Below are 27,942 nucleotides of genomic sequence, written 5' to 3' on the forward strand. Positions count from 1 at the left end.
AGCAACTTACTGAACCGGGCGCATCGCCAATGCCATCAGGCAATCATACGCCTACCACCAGCCAAGGAGTTGCACAACACTCTCATCTCTAATTATACACCCGACAACAGCACGGCGTGGAGCGTGCAGCAACGGCGAAGAACAGAAGGGTTGATTGCGAACGGAGGAGAGATTCAAGAGCAACAGGGTGAGCAAGTTCAGACGGGAGAGACTGAGAGAGAAAGAGAGCACGAGATGGGGAATCTGTCTGAGAAAGGTTAACAGGACTGAGTGAGTGAGCAGAGTGGGAGTGCAAAAATGTAAAAGTGAGTAGGAGGGAAGAGAGAGAGAAAAAAAGAGAGAGGAGAGAAGGAGTGTCTGGTGAGCTCGTCTGGATGCCTGTGCTCATTCTGCTTTCTCACCTGCAGTGTGTGAGCATGACACAGGACACACAGGTGTGTGTGTGAAGGGATGACTGATGGACATGCAGCATGAAGACTAGAGGCACAGGTGTGTGGAAGAGGCAACATGTAAGTTGACTTTTTTTTTTTTATGTATGCATGTAATTATGTTTATATACGCATCATCTTCTTGACTAAGACAATTGTGATGTGTTTGAAAAGATGCCTGAGTCAGTCTGACAGTCACAACCAGAGACTGAACTCCCTTATCTCCCTTCTTCATAGAAGGAACCATTAAACTGACCAAGAGCAAAATTGCCACTACCGATATGCAAATAGTTTCATCCACAGTCCTGATTAGCTTCAGAACGATGGCAGCAAACACACAAAACACTGATGTGTTTACATGTCATTTCCCTTAGATAGGCAGGCTGTAGTGATCAGCGTCTCCTCTTATGGATGCAGAAGGCTGCAGAAGCCTGACATCACTGGCATGTTCGAGTCATGATGTGACCATACCTGTGCAGATCACACTGTGAGAGTGTGGAGCCCACACAGCAGTGCAATTTGAATGAATTTACATGCAAACTGCAGGCGTTCAGCTGACAAACATTGTCACGGTGAGCGTGTCTATGCGAGACGGACTGCTCACACAGGGACGTGTCTGTGTGAGGACACAGTCTCATCACACACAAGTTTGTATTCCTACTCACATTAAGACTTTGTATAGACTTGCATTCATTTTAGTCACCGCACTTATGGCTAACACTGACATTGTTTTCTAACCCTGAGATTTCATTCACACCTTAATCTCTCCCCTAACCCTGAAGAATTGGATTCACCCTGTTAGGACCAAGCTTTGGTCCCATCGGTAGTGGTGGACATTTATCATATCGTTTATCATTTATCGTGATAAATTTTGATTTATTGTCACAAAAAATTCCAATTAATGATTAAAAATGCCTAAAGCTGTTCACATTGATTATTTTTCTATTTTTCTCCACTGTTTATCAATGTTAATATCAATAGATTTGGACATTTGTTTAAATGCAGTTACTGTGAACAGCTTAGTGATACAAATCACAGTTCTCTATGTGTCTGATGTTCTAATGAAGCGCATTACGGACGTTTTTCAAGAGTTGTATACGTGTTTGTGCGGTTATGACTGATGGCCATGCAGTCAAATCCGTAGTTACCTAGAAAAGGTGATATGTAGTTCTTACTGTCACGTTTGTCATTATCACAAGTATTAAAACGTGACAGTCCAGATTGCCCAACCCTACCCATCAGTCTTCAGAGGGTTAGTACATGTCCCAGAAATGCTCCTGAATAGGATAGGTAGACAAGTACACACACACATCACACACCCCATTCAGAACTCACACCAGAAACTTACAGGGCTGTGATAAAAGTAGTCATACACCAAGAACGTTTTCCTATTTTGTGATGCCTCAACTACAAACTAAAGAAAATGTGTTTTATTGGGATAGTGGATGGGAGGGAATAATTCATCCAATGCATTATCAAAACCCATTTGTCCTTGGAGTCATCGAGAGGCAAGGTACATCCTAGACAGATCGTCAGTCCATCATAGGGCAACATAGTCACACAGTGGGCAACCATGGACGTACACTCACAGCTCAGGACGATTTAGAGAGACTAACTAACCTAACAGTCCTGTTTTTGGACTGTGGGATGAAGTTGGAGTACCCAGAGGGAACCCACACATGCACAGACAGAATATGCAAACTCCATGCAGAAAGACCCCTGGCTGGGATTCAAATGCATGACCTTCTTGCTGCAAGGCAACAAGTGCTACCAACTGAGGCACTGTGCAGCCCAGAAATAATACAAAATAATACAAGGTTTTCAATTGAAATTAAGTTTTTCAGTATTTTGTAAAAAAACACCTTTCACTGGAATTACAGCATCATGTCGATATGAGGTTTCTACACAAGCTTTGCACTTCTGGAGACAGATATTTCACTACAAAAACAAAACTTTTGTAGTAAAATAATACATTTTTGGCCTAGTTTCTAGTGCAAATATATTACAATTGAACTGAGACAAAACTGACTCACACCAGTACTGGTCCCAGTGGCAGATTACTTCACGTGTGACGAGATGTAATAAGTAGAACCTATAACACAATTTTATAAGTTTGACTTATTGTGTTATAAGTAAAATAATTTATCAGTAGGACTGGTACTTTTTCATCAATATTAAGGAATCATTGACTTCTGTTTCTTGCTGAAAGTTAGCTTTGCCTTATTTCACGCGCACTAAGATATCGGCACTAAAAACTAGATGAAAGTGCTTGGTAAAATTTGGTGTTTTTGGCAGTGTTTGCCCACTTTTGTTTAGCAAAATAGCTACATTTTAGCCAGATTGGAAGAACATCTGTTGATGTAATTTTTCAAGTCCTGAGGCAAAATCTTAACTATATTTAAGTCTGGACATTGACATTGTTCTGGCTTCATGTTAGTCTCAGTCTAATTGTTCAGCAGCCTCCTACAGGTTGTCTTCTGGGTTTACCAAATATGTAGCCTTGTCCATCACTGGTCCCATCAACTCCAACCAGCTGAAAAAGAAAAGTTAGAAACAACACAATGCATGTGATAGTCCACTGTTAAACTTTACATTAGGCCTAAAAGCTTCTTGCAGAGCCCCTGGCTTGTATTGAGAATTTATAATTATTTTTTCTAGCGATGGGTCCTCGCCACTCGTCCATAAAAGCCAGATTTAGAGAGAGTATGACTGATAGTTGCCATGCCAACAGATTCTCCCACCTGAGCGCTGGATCTCTGCAGCTCCTCCAGAGCTACCATGGGCTTTTTCTGTTACTTTTCTCATTGTTGCTGTACTTATTCTCCCTGCTGGTTAAGATGAACGGCCTAAAGAGAAAATTTGTCATGAAACTTGCTGTAATCTTATATTCGATTAGCTTATTTAATTGAGTCGGATTTCTTAAACATTTGCATTACTGCTGGGTTTGTAATTTTTTATTGTGCAATATTTTATCGAAATAGGTTTCTCTTGTAAAATGAGATCCTGGATCTCAATGTCTGCGTTTTCATTTGTGTTAAAATTGCACAAATTAGATTAACGAAATAAATTTGTTTAATTAGAAGCACGCAGATTTCGAAAAACAGGGTTTTCGACAAGGTTTTTGTTGGCTGTCTCAAAATAGTGTATTTTGGAGAACTGCAACAGAAATCCTTTTTTCTTCATCACACGAATCACATGATCAACAACCCGATGCTACTGCTGGCGGAAAAGACAAAGACAGGAAGCGATAAGAGGATGGTGGCGCAGCATAATTTTTAAAAACTCATTGCGCAAACAAACTTATTCACAACTGATTTTAATTGTGCATCTTATTTAATGAAAACACGGCAATAGTGAAATTGTGTTTTTTGGACATTATCGGAATATCAACAAAGTTTTGGACACATTTGTAACCAACCCGTAGAAATAAAGGTCAAATAAATTCTTTATAAATACCTTAACATTTTAAAATGGTAGTGACACTCTTTCCATGAACAGAGCATTGTGAGATATTCAAAGGTAAAGATAACATATAATAACCTAACTCTGCTTTAAATTTCTTCCAGACCTGAATGGTTTATTCTTTGGTCTTCATGATGCTGTTTGTTCCCTAATGTTTTCAGTCGAACCTCTGAAGTCTTCACAAAACAAATGCAAAAACAATTACACACCTTTCCATGTCTTCTCTTCTTAAAAGCATACATCATCTTTCAGTCGCTTCATCACTGCGCACAGCTTTACGTTGAAATCTCAATGACATGCTGCAGTTTTTGAAGTTTGACACCAGGGGTGTACAGGCTTGTGAAAGCACTCTGCCAGTCCTGGTGGTGAACACGGTCTTAATGAGACGAGGTTTGTGCATTGACAGGCTGTAAAAACAGTAAAACGGCCAGTGCTGTTAGCCACGTTTATCTAAAAACACGACACACAGTCGTTGATTGCAACACACTGTGGTGTTTCTGGCCACAAGGTTCTTATATTTATCCCACCGAAGTGAGCTGACTCACTGTGCGAGCGCTTACGGTAGATGAAGAGGGATCTATGGGTGTTTCAGATGCAACCTGGGTTTGTGTGTTTACCACCATACGTTTATGTCGTTGTTTTTTTTCTTTTATTCTTCTTTTCTATTGGAAAATGTTACTTTCGCAACCTCAAGGGGTGTGAAAAAATACATTCTAATCTGACCTCTAGCTTCACACCCACTACCCACATTTTTACTCTGCCTTGTTCTCTCCGCACTCTTTCCTTCATCAACCACACTGCGGAGCACTTTGTAACCATAGTAACTTCTCTTTTTTTTTCTTCTTCTTTGCAAAGGAGTTGGTATATGTCCATCAAAAGAAAAAAAAAACTTTCAGAACAGCAAATTGTGGTTGGAAAGCTGTAATTTGGAGCTGATGGTGAAGTCATTGTTCGCACGTCAAGGGGATATTTATAGGCAGTGATCTAACTGCATGTTACTTTTTGTTGGGGAAAAAAATTTTCTCTCACTCCTAACAAGATGGAGAAAAGAGAATCTCCTATTTTATTTGCAAAGTTTGACATATCCGGAGATTATATAAAACTTAATGACAACAAGATGTGAGCAAGTGCCAATTTTAAGCTGCCAATATTTACTGAAGGTAGGGGGGGAGGAAGCCAAAATAGAAAACCAGCATGGAGGAAATAATTACTCCCATATTTAAAAAGAATAATAAAGCAACTGGAACTTGTACAAACATGTTTCACCATTGGTTAATTTTTCTGAGATTTGCTGTGTTTTTCTGGAGGACTTTCTGACAAGGCATCCAGAATCATTTTATTTTATTTGCTCATAGTTCCAGATTGTTTTCTGTACAAAAGGAGATTGTGGCTAATTTAGTAAACCAGCTAACGAAACCCAGATCATCACCCTTTCAGTAGCATGCCTAACAGTTAGCATGAGGTATTTCTGGAGTTGTTGTTTCTCAACACCAGTAAACCTTTTCGATTTGTAATGACACGAGTCCACAAGTCTTTCGGTTCTTTCAGAAGCAACTTTACAAATTCAATCTGTGCTGCCGTGTTATCTTTCATTAAGATAAATTCTTTGCCTAGGAAATGCTTCCAAGGAATCCATAATTCTTATGTTTGTTTTTTCTTACAAGAATCAACTTGAACTTTAAGTTTACTCACCGAGGCCTACAGAGCCTGAGACGTAGCTATGTGCGGATTTTTGCAATTTTCCTGAGTTTCTGCATGCTTTGTTGGGATGTCCCCAGCTGGCAAGATCAGCAGACACTTTCAAACTATTATCTTGTGATTTTTTTCCCCACTGTTCATACACTACAAATCTAAACTAGAACAATCACCATCCCTAGATGGTGCAAAGCTGGTAGAGACATACCTTTGAGGACTTGCAGCTACGATTGACTGATTTTTCCACTTTTCAGATTTTTCTATCTAAAGATTTTAAAACTCATGTAATCATGGCTTATCACATAAAACATTACAATACTTTGGATCATGGCTGCAACATAGAAAATGCATAAAGATTGAAGAAAACCGTTGCGGGTGATTTCTCAAAGCATTGTTGATGCCGTGTTTTTTTCCTACGTACTAATAATTCATTTTTAAAACCCTAAACGTGCTCTTGCACTTTCCTGTGCCTTCATGGGAGGGATTTAATTAATCCATCCATCCATTTTCTGTTCACCCTTTGTCCCTAATGGGGTCAGGAGGGTTGCTGGTGCCTATCTCCAGCTACGTTCCGGGCGAGAGGCGGGGTTCACCCTGTACAGGTCGCCAGTCTGTCGCAGGGCAACACAGAGACATACAGGACAAACAACCATGCACACACACACTCACACCTAGGGAGAATTTAGAGAGACCAATTAACCTGACAGTCATGTTTTTGGACTGTGGGAGGAAGCCAGAGTACCCAGAGAGAACCCACGCATGCACAGGGAGAACATGCAAACTCCATGCAGAAAGACCCCGGCCGGGATCTTCTTGCTGCAAGGCAACAGTGCTACCAACTGCGCCACTGTGCAGCCTGGGTTTTAATTAAACTTGACTAAATGAAACTCATCAATATCTGTCTCCTTTGCCTAGATCAAGATGACCTTGAGTGTGTGACAGTTGCCAAGAGACTAATGGCGGGTTTGACACACGATCTCCGGACCAGCTCTATCTCAAACAAAGGCTATGTATTCTTGGAGTGAATGACAGGCAAGGTGAGGCAATGAGCTTCACAACAAGCCCGGCTCTGGTCCCACACAGGGACAGCCTCCCGTTTAAGAAGAGAGACCAAAGAGTGAGCTCCCCTCAGCAGCAGCAGCTGCTGCAATGCGACGCCACAAACTTCAAGGCACCCTATCCGTACAAGAGCCACACCGACTTAAAGACGAACCACATGGGTCTGTTTCGGCCTGTGCCGAGGCGGGTCACGGCCCTGTACCAACCCTGGATGCAGGTACAACCCCCTCCCAGGCCCAAACAGCACATCCCGTCCGCCTTCAGAGAGCACCACGGCTGGGCAGAGTGGAGAGACTTCAGTCCTCTGCCTCCCAGATGGGACTTTTCCCATCAGTACCAACTGCAGAACCATTTATCCGGAGCACGGGCTCTCCACTCTGGATATCCAAACTATGTCTCTAGACTCAGCGCGGGGTCTCTGGTGTCCGAGGGCATCCAGAGGGGGAGCGGAGGCTGGGAGAGGCTCAAAGTGTTAAAAGACAAAACCTATGGCTCTCACAAAGGTCCCTATGCCAGGAGAGGAGAAAGAAGAACTGATGATTTGCACAGAGCTGAAAGAGGAGGCGCTTACCTACCTCACTCCACGCATGAGGACAACACTTTGAAGCACAGTTCATTGTTCAACTCTACAAAAATTACATCTGGACAATCCCTCATGAGAGTTTCCCCCAACAGCCTAAACGGCACAAGCACTCCCATGAAAGAAAACAAGCAGAGGTCTCCTGTGGTGCCCCTGTCCACTCCCACCGGCCCTAACCGCTTCCCCTGGCTGCTGCCCCACTTCGTCGCCGGGTCCCTGATTGAGCTCAGAGATGGCCGGCTGAGGAGGGTGGAGAACCTGCAAACCGAGGACTTCCTGCTCGGCTCTCTGGCCTGCCCGGACCTGCGCCTGAGCTGCTGCACGGTGCAGAGCATCTCCCCTTCAGCCGCCTCCTCCGTCTCCCGCCTCCTCATCCTGCTTCACGAGCAGCAGTCCCAGGTGAGGGGAAATCACTCTGTGGCTATTATTATTATGCACCGCGGCCTGCGGCCCCCGCACAAATAGCTGTTAATAGTCCTTTTATACGGCGCGTCAAGCCTCTTTCACTTCATCGCAGTTGCAAGATGAATCATTTGAAATATCGCAAGTTCTTTTAAGCTTTTGAAAATGAGCCAACAAAAGAAACAGATGGACACTTTCCCAATAAATGTAGATTTCAGTAACCAAACCCCGCTAGCATCTCCTATAATATCCACCTACATTCAACACCGACTGCAAATTGAAACTACAGCTGCTGCTTGGAAAAAACAAGTCAAACAAGAACAAATGTTAAATACAACCAAAATTACAAGTGGTTTCTCCAAATTGAACACAAAAATTACACTTTTAATTACGAGCTGTCGCCGCTTCTAAAGTTAGACGGGAAATAATTAACAGCAATAGTTTGGTCCTACGTTTTCAGCTAACACGCTGGACGTGTCGAGAGTGAACGAATCGAAGATTTAAGAAATGAAGAAAATATTACCCAAGCGACGACGGAAGCGGTTCAGTCTCGCCAGCAGCAGGAAAATATTTAAAGTTCTCAAAACCCAGCTTTTGTTTTAACAGTCCACTTCCGCTTATCGGCAGGTTAATTAAAACATTAGCTAAATATTTAGCTGGCAACCTAAACATTTAGCAAGCTAGATATTTTTGGTTTGAGCTCAATATTTAGTTTGTAAGACCAAACTACACATTTAGATTAAACATTATATGTTTAGTTTAGATTAAGTTAAATTAAGTTTTTAGTTTGGAAAATAAATAGTTTGTAAGCTCAATTATGATATTTATAAATGCATGAAAATGAATGACACACATTACCTACTGTGAATAGTGGTTTCATAAAATGTATATATATATATTTTGTTTTAAGTGTTTCTTCTGCTTAAAATGAGTATTTTATAATGATGCTATTTATATATCTTTTCATTTTGAGTCTTTAAAATACCATAATATGCACATAACTACTTTTTTGTGTGTCTAATTATGTCATTTTAAAATGATAAGTCAGACTTTCTGATCAATTACTCCATACTTTAGTAGCTTTTTTTCACAGTACCTTTTCACTCTCACTTGAGTAATTTCTAATTTTTACTTTTACTTGAGTAAAAATAGAACAAAGTGGTGCTACTATTAGAATATTTTGGTGCTTGGGGGTGTGATGGCAATCTTTGACAGTTTCCTCTTTCTGCCACCAGGTGGCGTAAGTACTGTTCCTTTAACTTCAAACATGAACTGTGCTTCTCAAGTATCATTCTGGTGTCAGGTCCATTTTTGTGTTTCCTTTTCCCTGCAGTGAAATGTGACTGTCACCAGTCCAGATATTTGAGGTGTCTCAGCCTGAGACCACAGCTGGTTTGTGATTGTGTATTTTTATAAGGATTTCTACTTAAAGTAGGATTTCTTGTTGAATTTATATGATATTTAAGTAAATTTAGATAAAATATTTAAATTGTTTTAGTTAAATGTATTTATTGCTACATGAACCAAATTTGCTGTTTGGGTTAAATCATTGTAGCTGCGTCTGTAACATCATAGCAGGTAAGTTTAGTGCTCTAACAGAGCAACATTGCACACATTATTGTGTAACTGGCTTGTGTGTGTGTGTGTGTGTGTGTGTGCGTGTACGTCCTCCCTTCAGGAGCTGGTGGATGTGTACGTGGAGTATCCTTTCTTTGTGCGCGGGCAGGGCTGGTCGTCCTGCAGCCCCCAGAAGACGGCCCGTCTTTGCGGCCTGCAGTGCCGCCAGCTCAGTGTGGGAGACGTCTGCTTGGCCCTCACGCCCGTCTCCGCTCCCGAGCCGCTGCCGTCAGACTCCCCCGGGCCAAAAACTGGCCCCAAAGAACCCAAGGACAGTCTTGATTCCCCAGAGGCAAACGCTGCGCTGTGCAGCCAGGTTCTACCCGAACCGAAGGAGCTCTCAGGGGAGCAGAGAACGGGGACAAAGGCGTCCCGCAGGAGGCACTGTTCGGCCCCGTGAAATTCAACCACTAGGGACGCGGTTTTCAAATGATATATTGTGCCTTGCAAAAGCATTCACACCTTTTGAACTTTTTTACACTTTGGCACATTAAAACCACAAACTTAAGAGTAATTTCCTAGTGACTGACCAATACAAAGTAGCACAAAACTGAAAAGTGGAAAGAAAACAGCAGGCGATTTCCATTATTGTCAGAGGTGGGTTACATTTACACGAGTAACTTTTTTAGGGAAAAAATGTATAGGAGTAGTTTTAGCTGACTGTACTTTTTACTGTTACAAGTAATATGAACTATTGCTACTTTTTCTTTTTTAGATTTATTTTCCATTTAAAGAAACTGACTTCAGAGATAAAGATTTTTAGATTTCTGCTACATCTGAGCTAACGGTTATGCTAATCTGAGCGTAATTACTCAGTTTTGTCTTATTGCTTAAATTAAATCCTCCTTTTACTGTTTCCCCCAGCAAAATTCCTCTGGAGCCAGGTCTGGTGCACCAACACTGGTTCCAGCCCAGGGGCCCACATCCTTGTAAATCTGGCCCCAGTGGTAACACTTGGAAATTGCTGATCGTAGACGGTCTGGCTGAGCTTTAGCTGTTCTCACAAGAATAATTATCCAGAATTTGCACAGATGATAGAGACATGGCCCAAAAAACTTTCAGCTGTAATTGTAGCAAAAACTACAACTACAATTTGTTTTATTTCTGAAACAAAAACAGAACATGGAAACCATCAGCATTTCTTTTTGGTCCACCACACAAACTCCTAAACAAAAAAAGGCACTTGTGGTTGTAGCGTGACAAAAATCGGAAAAATTTCAGGGGTGGGAACGGTCTTGTAAGGCACTGTTAATCTGGGATTTCTTTGGATTTGTGCTGTGATCAGCGTCTTGTCTTTCTACCTCCTGGATCATGCTTCTGTGCTTGACTTGTCATCTTTATTGGCTTTTAAGTAGTGTCAGCTAAAGAGGACAGCTACGGTGAGCTCACCTCTCAGGGTTAAAGGTCATGTAATATGTCGTTAAGTGATAACGGAGAACCAAAGCATGAACTGATGCTGCCTTGGTGAGTTGCACTGTTCCGACTTAAACTCCTTTTCTTGCAATTCTGACGATATCTGCTCCTTTGTGGGATTTCTGCCTCTCAGGTCTTTCACTGCATCTAAAGTTCAACCCTCTACTGCCAAATAACATGTGAACCGACTGATTCTGAACTGCAACACTTGTAAAGCTTCGTTCTACCTCTCTCTTCAATGTAGGATCTGTGTTTCTGACTTGTGTGGGCTGTGACGTGACACGACGGAAGCACCAAGCAGAGATACTTGATTTTTTTTTTCTGGTTCTTCGAAGTTGAAATTGTGTAAAAAAAAACAAAAAAAACAACACCACACAAATAATTTTTAATGGGATGAAATTAAAGAGTGAATCACGTGACTTCATCTGTAAGCATTTGCACCCACTTGTTATCTCTCTTTGTTTTCATTTTGTAGCTGACAACAACTGGATGAAGAAAGCGTTTATGATCTTATACAGATAAAATGGAAAAATGCAACAGCGACGAGTTTAGCGAACAAATTCCATTTGAGTTAGGAGTGGGACGAAATATCAAGTGATCAGTTTTTATTCACATGCATAAATAGGGCTGGATTCACGTCAAAAATATAAATACTGGCGAGCAGGTGTAGTTTTTGACCCGGACAAAAACTACAACTTCACACCAAACGCATCTGACTCTTCAAGTTTGACGCGTGTGCACTTTGAATGCAGACATTTTGCTCTACACCTAGCGTTAGCCGTGTCAAACGTGTCAAAATCCCTCAAGCCGTTGTTTTCCGTTGCTGGCCTATTTGTCGCACACATTGGACGCTCTTTACGCGCCAAACGGTTCAAATCGCGCCATGCTAGAAGCCTAAAACGCTCCATGACGTGGCCTCGACGTGCCTCCACATACACTTTGAATGTTAGCCAGACAAGCCTGGCGCTCAAAACACGTTTGATGTGAACGCACCAGAAGAATATAAATATTATTAAATCACGTTTTCAGCTGCGACCAGATCCACATTTTTCGTTGCGTGCAACTATGCTAACTAAGTGTAAGCGCTATTAGAAAATATGGCTGCGCATGAACCTAAACAGCAATGTTGAAGTTGAGGCCTAATTCAAGACCTCTAAAGAGATTTTACGCTGGGTTTTTTTTTTTTTTTTAAATCGCCAGGTCGGCATCTGATCTCTAATTCAAAATCTAAGAGTTACTATTCATTGAACTATTCCATGCTTTTATTATTAATCCGTTAGTCTTTCTCTGCACACACAAAAGAGTATATTTTCGCAGCATTATTTTATTTTGTTGCCTAATATTGAGATCAGTCTGAATGATTTGACACCACTAACATATTCTTTTTTGAAATCTTAACTCCATTTGCTGAAACATAAAAAGAAGAAAAATTTCAAACTGAGCCATCCATCCAGCTAGATGGACTCCAATTTCACAATTTCTAACCATTCTCTTATATTTGACCTTTTGTTAAGATTTGCAATGATTTCCATAACTCACCAAAGAGCTGATTTGGTTCACGTCTCTGCAAAACTAACTCACAGAGAGGTTTTCAATCCACCTTTGCTTTGTCTCCCTCTTCATTTCTTGAGCTCCTGATTGAGGAAATGGCACCACCTGCAGCTTTTTGTTCAATAAATACTTCACAGAACCCAGGCGTAGCAGTAGATTTTCCATGTTGTTCTGCAAACAAACACACATGAAGTGACACCAACTCTCTGAGCCGATAGGGTATTTAGCTGGTTCCAGTTACATAATTAACTTAGTTTTTGTTTTTGTGCCATTTCTAACCCAAAAGGACCATGTGTGAATGTTCTTGTAGATAAAAACACCGCCTGCATCCGCTGTTTCCAGTTGACCTTTTTAATCAGGCAAAGTTAAACCTCTGCAGCTTTGGTTTGATACTTCAGGGCAACTGTTGTTTACAGGTAATGGACACTATAAAGATGAATCACTGCAACCTTGTCCATCTACACTGCCAGGTGGAAAACATGTCGTCAACTGGACTTAACAAAGAAAATAGGTAAGAGCCTCCCACCGGATAATTACAGCGTGGATTGTAAGTTTAAAGCAGGTGGCAAGTTATTTACCCTCAGTAGTGCGATGAGTAGTATCTCATTTCTTGAACAACCATGTAAGAAAACGCATCATGGAAAATGTGGCGATGGGCTCCAGGAAGCTCAAATTATTGGCCTGTATCAAGCAAAGGCAAATGATCGCTGGAACTACTGAAATGGAGTCAACAACCGTCCAATGCATTTTTAAAATTGGGATCAATATTAAGAAGAACCATCATTTTTATGTAAAAAATATTTTTGGAAAAAATGATCACGATTGTTTTCTTTCATAGAAAAAGATTACTTAAAGCTAAGGTATGTCGCTTTTATATGTATGTACATATAGAAAAAGATGTTTTTACATATTTGTTTAAGTTATCACCCTGTGACAGATAATCTGTGATAAACTTTCTCCTCTGTCTTCTCCCAGTGTTCCCAGTACTAACTGCAGAAATACACCACACAAACAGCCAATCAGAGCCCGAAGGAGGGTCTTAGCGCTGTCAATCACTCATGTACGAATGCCACTCACACCCTTCCCCTTTCTCTCTAGACTGGTTGACCACATAGCCTGCCATGAATGCTGAGGCTAGCTAACATGGGCTTCGATGATGGTGGATAAATGGTTTTCCTGGAACGGTAAATTGTTTCTCCGCCATTAACACATTTAGCAGCACGTAGACGAGGATGATAGACAGCACTAAGACCCTTCTCCTGTCTCTGATTGGTTGTTTTTGACTGGGAGCGGTGCATCTCTTCAGACAGCAACGGCAGCACTGGGAGGAGTTTGATCGTTTCATAACAAATACGGAAAAAAATTACTTTTGTAAAAGTTACATCCTGTGGCTTTAAGCTTTTCATGAAATTAAATTGTTAAAAAATGAAACAACTCAAGGCTATGTTCAGTTGTAAAAGTAAAAAAACATTTCCACACGCACAACGCGAAGGAAAATCAAGGGATTAGAATTAAACAGCTGTGTCCCCTTAAAAAAAATTTTTTTTTTTAAAAAAGCAATCATCCAAGGATCCATTGGGTTCAAATTGTGCAAGAGTAGTTGCGTGCGGTCAAACCTTAACTCAACAGAGAATGTTTGGGATGTGCAGAGCAGTGTGACTCTCCCATCATCTCTAAAATATGGAGGTACAAAAGTTAGGCAAATCTGGACAAACTGCAGAAGTTTTCAGACGACGAGTGCCGTAAAGCTAAAGGCGATCCGGCGTGACAAATTTTTTGGCTGTGCAGTGTGGGCAGCTGTCAAACGTCGCACACCTGACCCAGGAAACCCAGATTCATCCAGAAGACTGCAAATTCAGTATGTGATGCTTCAGATCCAATCTCTGCAAACTGTTAACTTCCTCTAAGTTTGGTTTGTGCTCGAAAAGTCTTCAAAAGTCTGAAATTTTCTCCTTTTAGACAGTCTGCTGTAGCTGCTCCTTGTCATAGTGATTCACCACTTTGGCTCAAGCGTTTGCAGACCAGAGAGTCCATCTTCTCTTGCGTCCAGCCACTCCACTCCTCTTTCTGCCTCATGACATTCTTTTACACTTGCAGAAGTCGGGCAAAAGGCATTAAAAAAAACTTTAATGACAGCCACAGGCTCTGACCACCATGTTGCGGTACTTCTTGAGGATGACATTGGAGCTGTCGTCAAAGTACAGCACCGAGATGCCATTGAGCTGCGTTGGGGCGCAGCAGGGCTGGGGGACTGTCTCCGGGTTGATGAAGTGCACCTGCGGTTAGAGGAAGTACGAGTTAATCTGCAGAGCATGTGGAGGCTGTTGTGAAAGTACCAGCGATCAGGGACTGTTTGGGACTTACCAGAGTTTGCACGATGGCGTGATTGGTGGCATTCATGTCGGAGTTGAGAGGGAAAGCACACTCGCCCTCACAGTAATACGCAGCGTAGCCCTCCGGCGCTATTATCCAGTCCTGATCAGAGGAAAACCACAACCACAGTAACTGACGCTGCCTACAATAAAACTGCGTGTAAAATGATATCCTTTGCTTTGTACCTGCCACCCTAAGTCTCTGAAACTGACATAGAGCTCGTGTTTCTTACAGCCCTCTTTTGATAATCCGAAGGCATCTGAAACATGCAAAACCAAGGTTTTAGCACAAAACATCAGGGAGACCATCGCTCCATGCTGGCAATATTTAACGTCTTAAGTACCAGTTCCGGCCTCTGCTGCCCTCAGTGCTTCTTGGACCGCCTTCTGTTGTTTGGAGCGGTTTGACTGCCGTCCTTTTTGGCCGGGGGCTGAGCGAGCGCCACGGAACCGCACCTCGTTGACTTTAAAAAACACAACGAGAAAGGGCTGCTTGTCTTTAGGCTCACTCCCAGTCAGCAGCCCAGCTCTTCTGGGATTCCTCTTCTGGCCTTTGCAGGGCAAGATTTAAGTCAAGTCCAGTTTATTTGTACGGCACATGTCAGCAACAAGGCAGTTCAAAGTTCTTTATGTCATAAAAACATTGTAGCCAATTTGTCAAAAGCCATCATCAAAATCATCAAGCAAATACGCACCAAATATGTTGATCAACAACAGCTGTCTGATTTGTTTAGGCAGTGCGGTTACAGTAATCAGTGCCACTAAACAGGATATTGGACCTTTGATTCTATAAATGTTCTTCAGCTGATAGAAGGCTGACTTTGTAACTGTCTTTGTGTAGCGATGAAGGTTCAGGTCAGAGTTCATCGCTACACCCATTTTTCAGGGCTGATCGCTAGTTTCCAGCTGTAATAACAGAAGCTGCATGCTGACTCTTGAACTTTCCTCTTTAGGTCCAAAGCTGATAAGTCCAGTTTTGTTTTTGTTCCACATCAGGAAGGTATGGCACATCCACATACTGACTAGTTCTAAGTGCACCCATCCATGCACTTTTTAGTGCATGGATGACGTTGTATTGTAGAGCTGTGTATCATCTTCATAGTAACGATACCTAATCTTATTTTAAAGTATAAAGAGCTGGCTAAATGTGGCAAAAATACACACCTAAGCTCCAACAAAACTGGGAATTATTCTTCTACACTAAATGTGAAAAATGCACAGATCATCTCAGATCATAGGAACACTATTTTATAAACCTTTGAACTTCAATAACTGGCTTTAATGGTGATATCGACCAAAGTTTATTGGTATTTACACAAAGAACTGGCAGTTATGGTTCTGCTGTTATTAATCTTCCAGTTCTTGTAGCTCCCAAAGCAAGAAAAAGTGTAAAAATGAACAAAGTAGCTTTTATCCAGATTCCCTTTAAATTTTTAGCTGTGGTTCCATGTATCTTCTGTAAATACAAACTTTGCGATGCCCGTGCAGGATAACAGTTGGTACTGACTGTTGTTGTCCTCGAGAACCAGGTGCAGTCCCAGGTTCTGCTCAGGGCTGAGCTGCCACAGGGTGCTGGTAGCGGTCAGATCAAACACAAGCCATCCGTCATCTGAAGCCCAAACGTCTCGCTGATCCAGAAGTAGCAGTGCCACATCGCTGGAAGAGCAAAAATGTGATGTGATATTCAATCAATAACATTAATGTTTCTGCACGCTGAAGCGTTTCCACCTGTTGAAAACATTTGGGGGGGGGAAACGTCGACAAGAACGTCGACAGCGTTCTTGTTTTAAAGCTGGTAGACTCCACTCAACAAAAAGGGAGAAAAGAGGTTACAGATGAATAATCTAAACGTAATCTCACATTAGAAACCCAGGGACTTTTACTCTAAGAAAAATTCAGTCTCACTTGGGCTTTAAACTTGGCAAAGTACAACAAGCATTTTCAAGTAAAAGATGATACATCCAGTTTTTATTGCTGAGAATAGAAAAAATTGTTTTATTTTATACACCAAGATAATTGAAGATTTAAACCTTTCCTGGGTTGAGAAAACATGCAAGACAGTGACGTTTAGATACCTCCTTTATTTAACAAAAACAAGCTTGTCTTTTAAAATGTATAAAAAAAAATTTGGTGTTTAGATTATAATATACAGCTCTGGAAAAAATGAAGAGCCCACTGCTCTGAACCCCATTGAAAACCTGCTGGTTATTCCACCAAATATTGATTCCTGAACTCTTCCTGAGTTAAAACATTAGTTTTGTTGTTTCTAAATGAATATTAACTTGTTTTCTTTGCATATTTGAGACCTGAAAGTGCTGCATCTTTTTTTTTTTATTCGGACCATTTCTCATTTTCTTCAAATAAATGCTAAATTTTTGGTTGGAATTTCAGAGACATGTTGTCAGTAGTTCAAAGAATAAAAGAGCAATGTTGATTTCATTCAAACATAAACCTATAAAGAGCTGTATATATGATTTTTAAGAAAAAAAAAAGCTAGATCAATCTCCAAAACCGGTTTTCGCATAAACAGGGATTCAGCTCTCAGACCTCTCATCTTTGTAAGGAATTTCAAAGACAATTGAGCTGCTTGCAGACGTCAGGATGGCTTGTCCTGCTGCCTTCGGGTCTGTTTGGGGTTGTCTGTGAATGACAATGGTGTTATTTTACTACCATCGTCAGACTGACTGACCCAAATCAAACACCTAAGTACCGACCTTCTGGCACCACAATGATCACCCTTTTTTAATGGAAATGAAGGTTTTTACTCTTATTCATGCTGTCCGCTCTTTCCATACAGAAAGGCTGAATGTCACTGTGGAACAATTTAGAATTAGTTCAAAATGTGCATGTTGTACGCAGATGATGTTGTTCTTGAACGTTGATACCGTAGTCGCATCAACTATAAAATATTTTGCAACAATTGCAGCTGCAAGTCTCTGGCGCTATGTCTCCACAAACTTTGCCTATTTAACTGTTGTCCATTCCTTGTTGCAGAGCAGCTAAAGGTCTAAGCTAAAGCAAAAGGCTAAATAAATCTACGAGAATCAATCTTCAGATTATAGAGGAAATGCTAAATTGGACTTTGGTCTCAATCAATCTAAATCTACTCATGCGACTCCCGTTGTTGTTGTATGACTTGGTACAAATGTTAGATGAGACTTTTCATGGCTTTCTTTCAACTTTTCCCCCGTAAAAGTCGGTTTTCTTAAGGACAAACAGTTGTCAGGTTAACCCGTTCTCAGATCTCTGCAGCTCCCCCACCGTTACCTTGGACCTCTTCTCTATGATTAATGCTCCCATTGGTCCACCTGTCAGTTTAGGTAGAAGGTCATGACTTGGTATGTTTGTGGTTGTGCCAAAGTCTTTCCATTTTCAGATGAGTCGTCAAAACGGTGCTACGTTAAATGTTCGGAGTTTGGGATTCTAATTTACAACCCAACCCTGACTTAAACTAGTCCACAACTTAATCCCTGACTTGTCTGCTGTGTTCCTTAATCTGGCATGTGGTCATTATTGTTCTCTATAAACCTCTGGGGCCTTTGCAGAACAGCTGGATTTGTGGATTCTGCTTCCCAATGAAGTGGCTTTTGAAGACAGTTGGTTGCATTGGATTTTTTTAAAGAAGTTCAGGGAAAATAATCCTTCTTTTAAGATGTTTACAAGTGAAAATCAGGTATGATTTGTCTTACGATTAATAATTAGGCACTAATTTGTGTTGATACACTGGCATAGATAAATATAGTGTGAGAATGACTTCGGAAACATTTTATATAGAAGTAGCTACATGTTTGAACATTTTCTTCAATCATTTTTTACCCTTTGCCTGTGAGGATAACGTTTCAGTCTTTCTATCTTCTAACTAGCCTTTTGTATGTGTTTTCGTTTAAAGACCAAAAGAAAATATAGATTTAAAAAAAATAAGGTCATTACTGAATCACCCCTTTTGAAAAAAAAAAAACCTAGTCAATGCCAAAGAACCAAAAAGGATAAAAGTATGTTGTCTATTCCATCGGAGAAGAATACCACAAGACAATTGCTGATTGTTTTGTTTCAGCATGAAAGAAATGATTGCTCAAATTGCAACTTTTTACAAGACTTGTTCCACAGAACAGCAGATTTACTGGGATTCGGAGGGCGGGGGGCAGCAACGCAAAAGCTCAAGACCTCTTTCATCCAAACGTTACAGCAACAGTTGTGTTCTAAGTGCCTGAGGTTTAGATTAGTCCGAGAAGGTGTAATTTTAGGAGTTGCTCGTCGAGCTGTAATTAAAGTCGGTATTTTGAATATCGAAAGTGGCAAAGAAGAAGCGAAACAGAAGCTGGCAAACAAAGCACAGCAAGCAAGACCGGCAAAACGAAGGAGTAACTACATGTGACGTCCAAGGGATATTTGGTATCACTTGTGGTGCGAGGAGTGCGGCGAAATTGCAGGTCTCCTGAGAGCAGTCCTGTTTGGATACGGTGAGGCCAAAAATCGCCGCAGAGAAAGTCTCTGTGTTTTCTGTAATTAACACTGTCTGTCTGCAGAAACATTTGGGCTCTGACATTCACGCGAGCTGAAGTGGCATGTGTGGGGCCCGGGTGCTTATCTAGACCATCTGAGGATAATCGGACAAACCGATCCGACGTTTATAGCACTTTAAAGGTCGCCTGGAAAATGTTTTCCATTCGTTTTGCTAAGCGCGAGCGAGTGAAGGGACTTCTACCTCGTCACGATGGAAGCACCACCCTGCACAATGCTGAAGTTCATCCCGTCTGAGAGAAATTAAACGTATCCTCGTATTAGCACTATTTATTTTTCTTTTTAAATTGCGATAAACAAGTCTGGAGCTCGTTTAAGTCAGACCCAACCGATTAAAATCCAGTCTGTTCGACCCCAAAACTGCAGAAAGTTTTGACACAATCATTAATGAAAGAGTGATGGAAAACAAGACGCTTAACTGTCTTGTGGTTAGTACTGTCAGGGCGTTGGGGAGGTGGGGGGGGGGGGCGTCTATGAAATGTGCTGAGCAGGAATGAAGAATGTGACACCAGGACATGTTCACCTGTCTGGAGGCTCCTGGACGACTTGGTAGACACTGACTCGGAAGGTTTCGTTCCCGTCACGCTCCCGGATGAAATCCTTGTAGATCCTGAACTCTGCGGCAGTGATGGCCTCGCCCTCTGGAATACGGGAAATATCGAACCGAAACGCCTGCGCGTGCGTCCGGTCCAGGAGGTCACGATCCCCATCGACTGGCAGGTGGAGAAAGGGAGAGAGAGGGAGACGGAGAGAGAGAGACAGTGGTGACAGAAAGCTTCTGATTTAAACTTCATCCAAATGACGGTGCCACTACTCACACATGCAGGTTCTCTTCAGAGAATTAGCCTAAAATTCATCCGTCTTCCCATCAAGTTTGACCTGATTCCCTGGCAAACAGAAGCTTCCCCACAGCATGATGGTACCACCACCATGCTTTACCTTCTAAATGGTGTGTTCAGGATGATCCACCACCAAGCCTCGTCTGTTCAGAGAGCCTTGCTCTCCACATTTGCTGTTTCTCTGCAAACTGCCACTGGAATTTCTTTTTTGTTTGTTATTTTTTTATGCAACTCAAACTTTCTACCTCTCATTTTTTTCCCCCTTTAAGGCAAAATTTGGTTCTGCACCAATAATCTCCACAACTTTGACTCTCACCTGTCTGTGTTGCGCGCTCTGCATGATACTGTTGTTTCATCAATCTCCTCTAATAAAGCCCCCCAGTCTTTACAGATCTGCTAATAAGATGTTTTAATTACATGAATGTTTGTAAAAAATAAATAAATAGTATTAATAATAATTAATTAATTTAAAAAAAATGTTATATTAGATTACAAACTTTGTACTTTGTTTTTGCAATTTTGTTCGCAAAGACTGACTTCTTTATGGGAAAAATGTGTTTAAAAAAAGAATAAAATAGAATAGACTTTATTGTTTCCCAACGGGAAATTGCTTATTCATTGACAAGCTACTTTATCCAATGTGTTATACAGTATATAAATAAATACAATAGTACTTTACATATACAAGTGACACATTTTTTTTTTTTAATTATAGATACATAAGTGTGATATTGTAAGCAATTTAAATATGACTAAATATATATATATATATATATATATATAAACTAAATAAAAATAAGACAAGGACAAGCATGCACATTAATCTACGAATGAATCTATAAATTAGTCCATGGAAAACTTAGATTTAAAGACTCAAAATCAAAATCTGAAGGCTATGGTAGAGGTGATCTCCTGTGGTGCATTTTGGTGTCATCAGTCTCCAAAATACACCATAGAGTGCCACAGGATATTATTATTATTATTATTATTATTATTATTATTATTATTATTAACCTTTGCAAGTTACATTTTTTCTAAAATCACCCAAACAACAATTTAGTTTTTTATTTTTTTATTAAAAAATAAAAACAAATTTCCTGTATTACACATGTATAAAAGTTGGTGTTACCCTTTAAAAAAATTTTTTTATTTTTTTTAGAAGAGTTGCAGATTTTTGCAGCTCTGACCCAATTGTATATCATCAGACCGAGAGGCAAATAAAGTGCTTTCGATTGTGAAAGGTGGTGACCCCAGGTCTGCCCTATAAAATCCCAAATGAGATACATTCAATTGTGTGTGGGGGGGGGGGCATGTGGCAATAAAAGGCATAATAAAAAGCAGTTTATTATGGAAAACCAGTCAGCGGTAAACTTGTTTATTTAAACGTCCCTCTGCTGGGTGTTCCGCTTCCCGCAAGCGCTCTGTCAGGGAAAAATAAATAAAAATCCTACTTCCATGAGTGAAATAATGACTAATGTAAACATTATTTAACTCACCCCCTCCCCCCCCCCCCTCCCCACACACACACACACACACACACGCCCACACCCACACACACACACACACACACACACCTTAAATGCCACTATGGGGGGTGGAGTGAAGATAAAAACACATTCGTGGCTCGCCTTGGCTCTCCGTTTAAAATCGCACACATGTGCTGACCACAAGAAAAGGCCTCGCTCGGGCTCTGCCCGGAAAACCGCAGCAGCAAGTGCGCTTCCTCGAACGCGCAACACAAAAGTACGGAAAGCCACACGGCAATTTCATGCGCGCCCTCACCGCCTGGGTCGGCTCCCGCCACACCTCCGTAATCATCTCGCAATGCGTCGCCGCGCAGTGATTTCCTTTTGATTGGAGAGAAGAAAGCGGAACAGCGGTAACCGGTGGCACCACAAAGGTTTCCACCCATCCTGAAGAGTTTTTTGGTTTTTTCCCCTCCCCGATAGTTAAAAAAGAAATAAATAAAAAGCAGGAAAAAAGCGGTGAGATGTTTCTTTAGCAACCAAGTGCGCCCTTGAGAAGTAGAGATCTCTCTCGCCCTTTTAGTTTGAAGCGCCAACCATCCATCCATACCGATGACATCATCCGGAGATCCCGCGGACGGTTTGCGGATATCTGAGAGGAACATCCTTACATCTTGTCATGGCCCCTGACGTTAAAAAAGAAGAAGAAGAAACAAAAATCCGGAACGTTTCTTTTACGGCACCGCACGATGACTCACAGTCCTCTAAAAACTCCTCTTAACAACATAAAAACACACACATGCCAGGAGCCCCGAGTGCCGCATTCTGAACCCTGCTAGTCATTTGTTTGACCGCAATTAAATGCTGCAGGGGGAACGAGGGGTGATTTTATGAAAGCAATAATTGCTTGTAAGGACTTGGTGTGTTTACGTTTGGGCCCATTAGCTGCACAGATCAGACCTCAGATATGCAAACTTCCCTCTGGGAGACATTTCGACACTACAGATTGCTCCCGACGCTGCGGGGCCACACAGCAACACGGCTATAATGAACCTATATGGACTTTTGTTCTTTCTTTCTTTTTTTTTTTTTTTTTACACTAAATCAATTTCGTCGCAAAGTCTGAGGTCGTAATTACGCTTCATGAAAGGTTATTATTTGATAAGTGAAGTGAATTGTGAAATTTCTTATTGATGTAGAACTCCAAACATCCTGGTGAAAGTGGCCTCGGCCTCCTTCTGGAAACTTTGACTATGATGTTTGATATTCATGCAAAAAAAACGACGACAACCATTAAATAAACCACACATAAAATCGAGTAATAAATAAGTAGGTGCATGAAGTTTTATAGCACAATTAAAGTAAATATCAAAATTACCCATTTTACTATCGTCTAAGCTTGTTTCTTCCTGCTTTGGTTCAAAAGGTATTTCTCGATTCTTCTGCAACTCGTCAGCTGCATCTTCACTAGATATCATAAATTCATACGGTTCATGTGGAGAACACTGGGTGAAGTTTTCAACCAAAAATAATAGGTTAAAATGACTAAACAGTCCTTCAGTTGTTAGGATTTTCAAGGAGTGATTCTGAAAGGTTATTCGATTAATCGTCCCCTAACAATATGAGACAGACCTCACGTTAAGGAGATTTTATTAATTTTTGTTTTTTTGAAAAGTAGACCAAATCAATTGTCACAACCAGCCTTTAATCATCAGAGCGCTTATGAAATCCAACCGGAGGGTGCTGGTTTGTTAGATCTCCCACCTACTGATTACCGCTGTCATGACTTACTGCTTTTGCTGGCACCGCATAACAGCGCGACCACTCACCGAAGTGTTTATTTACAGCGTGCCTGTTTGCCATTTATGTCCCATCTCAAATCATCGGCAGCATCGGCGTGTCACGTTTGGAAGGACGTCTTGAAACGATTGCAAAGCCACCAGGAAACAATGCCTTCAGTCAAATGCGGTGGAGAAAAACAGCTGGGCGAAGTGAGCTCGAAAGAAGAAATGCCACCCACTAATTGTCTGTATTTTGTCTTTTTTTCTCCCGCTCCTGCCTCAGAACTCTCCAAATGTGAAACCGCATGAATGTGCCTTTGGTGTTTGGAAACATATTTCCACATCTCGTTAACTGAAGTGAAAAGTTCACCATTATAGCTGCGCGGAGTGGGACGTTCTCACGACGTCCGATTGTTTTACCGTTGACTTAGGGTGAACATTTTGAATCCCGCTGCTGATAAGAGGGGTGGCAAAAACTAGTTTCATTCTCTCCACCCGGTCCGCGCCCCTAGGCAGGTTTGCTAGTGTAACAAAACAAGCACAAACACCATACCGCCTGCTGCTTCACCCACACACACACACGTTTGCATGGCTATCTTTGTGGGGACTTTCCATTGACTTCCATTCATTTCTTTACCCTAAACCTTACCCTCATAAGGGTACCCTAACCCTAACCAAAACTCAATTCACACCTTCATCCTAAATCTGACCCCTGACCCAAAAACAGCGATTCCCCTTGTGGGGACCAGGCTTCGGTCTGGAAGGCTTCGGTCCCCACAAGGAGCAGTGTGTCCCCACAACGTAGTATGTCAGGAAAATGGTCCCCACAAGGTATTAGAAACAAACACACACACACACTTCAGAGCTTTCCTCCTCTAAGGCAAACAACTTGGATTCCTCCCTTTATTAACTCAATGCCACTTCGGTTTCCCCGACTTTTCATCTGTCCCCGACCGATCACAAACCGCTGGAGCACAATGCACAGCATTGTGCTCCTGATAACTGCAGGAAACTGACAGTCACACGTTAAGTTGTAAGGTTGAGCAGAGAAATCCGATGTATGCATGTGGCCACAACGTGTGCAGCATGGCAACGATTTATCACAACGAAAGTGACCCACGGGTAACAATGTACAGGTATATGTTTTGAAAGGAAGTACACTGTCCTTTAATTATACAGTTTGCAGTTTCAGGAATCAATAAGAACTGGTTTCTACCATGTTCCAAATTCATTTGAATTTAGCCTCAAAACCGCGTGACAGCTCCCACACCCTCAATATCTGATAGTCCCTTAATGGGGCAATATTAAGTTTTAAAATGATTATTTAGAGCTTTATGACATGTAATAATGTTATCCCCTTATCAAATCCACACCTGCGGTGTTGCCTTCATTCTTTCATGCATGTTTAAGAAATCCTTTAATCTCCCATGGCAACCATTCAGATGTACCAAACGCCTGAGTGGACGTAGCACCGCCTTCGAGGATGAAGCTCCTTCTCTGAGCTGCAGTTTCCAAGCTCACCTTCAGAGCAGCTATCGTTTGTATCTCCACCACTCAGCTCCTTCAGACTAGCCAGCAGCAATTAGCAGGAGCTGTGCATTTGGTCAGCACTTTAATCAAGCTACTTCTCAGTGAAATGTTGGTAAAAACGTTATTTAAGGGTTAATAGAGGAGCCATGTTGTGGTGACTTCCTGAAGGCGGAATTTCAGAAAGAGCAGGAGTTTTTAAAGCGACAGAGGCCCAGTTTCAAGGCACTAAAACACAAATTCAGATGTCTTTTGAGTCACATTTAATACCTTCAGCATTTCTATAGCAACTGAAGGGAACATAGTTACTTGATTGTGCTCATACGGCATTATGTGCCTAGTTAATTCATGATGCTGCCCCTTTAAGAGCAAAGGAATCAGGTGCTGCCAAGTGAAAATCAGCAATTGTGATCACCTCAGCAAAAGTGCAAATGTTCTCCTTTCGATCATCTCGTGAATTAACACACGAGATAAAAAGTGTGTTACCAAGAACAAAAGACAACAGCGTGAGCAGTCTTAGAGGAGAAATTCAACATGGAGCGAGTTTTATGATCACAATTATTCTTCACACAGAAAGATGATTTACGAGTGCAAGACATTTGAAACAATCTTCCCAGGCATGGAAAGGCCATCGCCAGAGTATCCAACTCTCTTCATACATCACTTAGCATGTTAAGAAAGTTGAATTTAATGACAGTACAATTACAAAGAACTCCAAAAAAAGAAAGTCATGAAAGACGAACGGCTGTTTCAGCAGGAATGCCACAATAAAAGAGTCTTCTCTCCAAAACGACTTAAGGGCCGAACATTGTGGGTTTGCCCAGCTGCGTTGTAATGAACCACAAAACTTCTGGAACAATGTTCTTTGAACTGCTGAGACCCCCCAAAAAAACGAGAAGCCCGGCTGCTCAGAGCACAGCCTGCACCAGGACCAACACAAATGTCAGGCACGGTGGTGGAGTGCTGATGATTTGGCCCTGGACTCTGGAACTCACTGGGAAATGACCTAATCTGTATACCAATGAATTTTTTAAGTAAAAAAAAAGAAAAGCCATTGATCATAAATAAAAAATAAAAACATTTATCCAAAATATTACTGTTAAAGGAGGCTGAAAAAGCTACTGAAATGTGGATTTTCTTTGTTTTTCCCACACATTCCGACATTAATTTGGCTTCATCGAAGGTTTTTTTTTTATTATTATTTTGTTCTGCTTTTTTTTTATGTTTTATTGTGATCTTGCACGTAAACACTGACAAATGATAGAGGATGTTCTTTCTTTACGTATGAAACGTTTTGTTGTACTTTATGGATGACGTCATATAGCGTGCTAAAATAATGGCCTAAGAAGTGATTTATTTATTTATTTATTTATTTTATGTTTGTTTTTTGCCTAAATCATATTTTTGGGGGAAAAATTTGTTTGCTTTTTGTTTTGTTTTTTCAAAATCACTTTTGGGGGGGGGGGGATTACTTAGCCCATCAGGAATGCGGTGCTATTAAATATGAACTTGCTGTAATGTTTTCCAGATTAAACATTTCCATGTCTCACACACAGCAGCAGCTTAATTGTTACGATAGTAATAATAATAATAATCAGTGTGAGCGCTCACCGAGGTTGACGAAGCTCATCACCGTGTCCGCGTCGTCCAGGAAGCGGCTGTCCTGCTGGCTCACCGCCGCCGACGCCTGACCCTGCAAAACCGCCCTGTACCGCGAGACAGCGCGCGGCTCTGCCTCCGTGGACACCGTGTTGTACAGATCCAGCATGAACGTCGGCGCGGCGTTGTGCTTGGCGTGGGCGTGCGGCCGCGGGCGCTGTGGCAGGCCCAGGATGGAGAGGATCTCCCGCTGGATCTCCCTGCGCTCTTGGCTCCGCAGTCTCCGGTGGATGAAGCTGGAGCGCGCCTCGCTGTCCACGGAGAAGTTGGAGAAGGAGACGCGCGTGGCCGACGCGCAGGATCCCCAGCACGACAGCAGGAGCAGAGCCACAAGCATTTTAGTTTATGTTTCTTTTAAACTCTCCCAACTTTTACGCACGACTCTAATCCTTAAAGGAGACGCCGGAGATGCGATCTGTTCCCCAGGCGGTCCTCGGACATGTGCAGAGAGTTAAAAAAAAAAAAAACAACACGCCGCCCACTATCAACGCGGTGTGTCATTCATTCATTCATAATTCCCCGTTTGCGCGGCAGCGTGCAGCCGTGATACAGCCGCGCGCGCTCCTCTGACGGCTCCACGGGGAAAAGATTTTTATGACGGCGCTGCGTCAGAGGAGGGGCGACACGACATTTAAACAACAAACTCTCCACAACGTTTTCTAAAGATTTAATCCAGTAAAAAAAGATACACGTTTAAGACACCAAAATAAATGGGTTAAATTTCAACCATTTTTGTTCACAAACGTGAACTAATGTGAATTGAACTAAATTTTCTTCTCCTAACGTCTTATTGGATTTTTTTCCCCCCTGCTTTGTTTAAAAGAAACCAAAATAGAAGAAGGTTTTAAAAATCTTCTCTAACAAGGGTGACATACTGTATAGGTCATTTTCCTGACGACTCGGGGACAAATCTTGTTGTATTTCCGAAATAAATCCAACTTACAAACAGAAACGATGATGCAGTTCGAGTGTTAGGGCAGTTCTGCGCCTTTGCGAAGTGAATTTATTTTTCACTGATGATAAAACTCTTCACCTGCTGTTGGATAGGTACGACAAAAATAAGAATTACCACAAAAAAAAAAAGTGTGTTAAGAATCCTTTATTATTATTTTTGAAAACACAAATGAGCTCATTGTGATACAATTGAACTGTTGAATATTCCATTCACAAATTAAAATACCAATTATTTTGGTAGCCAGCATTTAGTACCCTCTAAAACTTACGTTTTTACTGTGCACGGAGGAGCGGATGGAAGACACAAAGTGCCATTTATCTTAAATGAATGGGTGTGAAGCTTTGATATTCCGTTGAAGGCTCGGGGTCAGAGTGCCGTCTGGTTTGGATGAGACTGCTTTAGGTGCTGCTTGTTTAAAGCCAGATCAAGTAGTTCGGCATTTAAAGTCCTTTTCTTGCATTTCCGGACTCTGAGGCCAGCTCTTACACAAACCCCCTCCTATCTGTCTATCATAAAGTGGTTTGAATTGTTGTGAACAATCTGCATTGAAAAAGGGGCAAATCCCATAATCCCCTTTACCGCGCAGAAATTCTTTGAACAGAGACAATAAAGGGA

The 27,942-nt window shown here is 41.5% G+C and overlaps 2 protein-coding genes across 5 annotated transcripts; one reads left to right on the forward strand and one right to left on the reverse strand.

Annotated features, from left to right (window-relative positions):
• On the forward strand, nt 1–13,744 carry LOC114135904 (ataxin-1-like). 2 transcript variants are annotated; one of them, XM_028003579.1, is made up of 4 exons: nt 1–187; nt 408–509; nt 6,501–7,623; nt 9,305–13,744. In XM_028003579.1, exons 3-4 carry the CDS (start codon nt 6,631–6,633, stop codon nt 9,641–9,643), a joined length of 1,332 nt encoding a protein of 443 aa, XP_027859380.1. In that variant the 5' UTR covers nt 1–187; nt 408–509; nt 6,501–6,630; the 3' UTR covers nt 9,644–13,744. The 2 variants fall into 2 exon arrangements, with proteins under 2 accessions (XP_027859380.1, XP_027859381.1); XM_028003580.1 differs by lacking the exon at nt 1–187 and having other exon boundaries at nt 236–509.
• On the reverse strand, nt 11,930–26,919 carry LOC114135903 (bone morphogenetic protein 7-like). 3 transcript variants are annotated; one of them, XM_028003575.1, is made up of 8 exons: nt 26,325–26,919; nt 19,624–19,813; nt 17,127–17,219; nt 16,087–16,235; nt 14,924–15,130; nt 14,766–14,839; nt 14,572–14,682; nt 12,543–14,483 (listed from the first exon to the last, which is right to left on the reverse strand). In XM_028003575.1, the coding sequence occupies exons 1-8, from the start codon at nt 26,707–26,709 to the stop codon at nt 14,334–14,336; spliced, it is 1,359 nt and encodes a 452-aa protein (XP_027859376.1). In that variant the 5' UTR covers nt 26,710–26,919; the 3' UTR covers nt 12,543–14,333. The 3 variants fall into 3 exon arrangements, with proteins under 3 accessions (XP_027859378.1, XP_027859376.1, XP_027859379.1); XM_028003578.1 differs by lacking the exon at nt 26,325–26,919 and adding an exon at nt 22,016–23,744; XM_028003577.1 differs by lacking the exon at nt 17,127–17,219 and having other exon boundaries at nt 11,930–14,483; nt 26,325–26,909.
• Between the last annotated feature and the right edge of the window lie 1,023 nt (nt 26,920–27,942).

The sequence above is a fragment of the Xiphophorus couchianus genome, chromosome 20, assembly GCF_001444195.1.
Source record: "Xiphophorus couchianus chromosome 20, X_couchianus-1.0, whole genome shotgun sequence".
NCBI classification, from domain to species: Eukaryota; Metazoa; Chordata; class Actinopteri; order Cyprinodontiformes; family Poeciliidae; genus Xiphophorus; species Xiphophorus couchianus.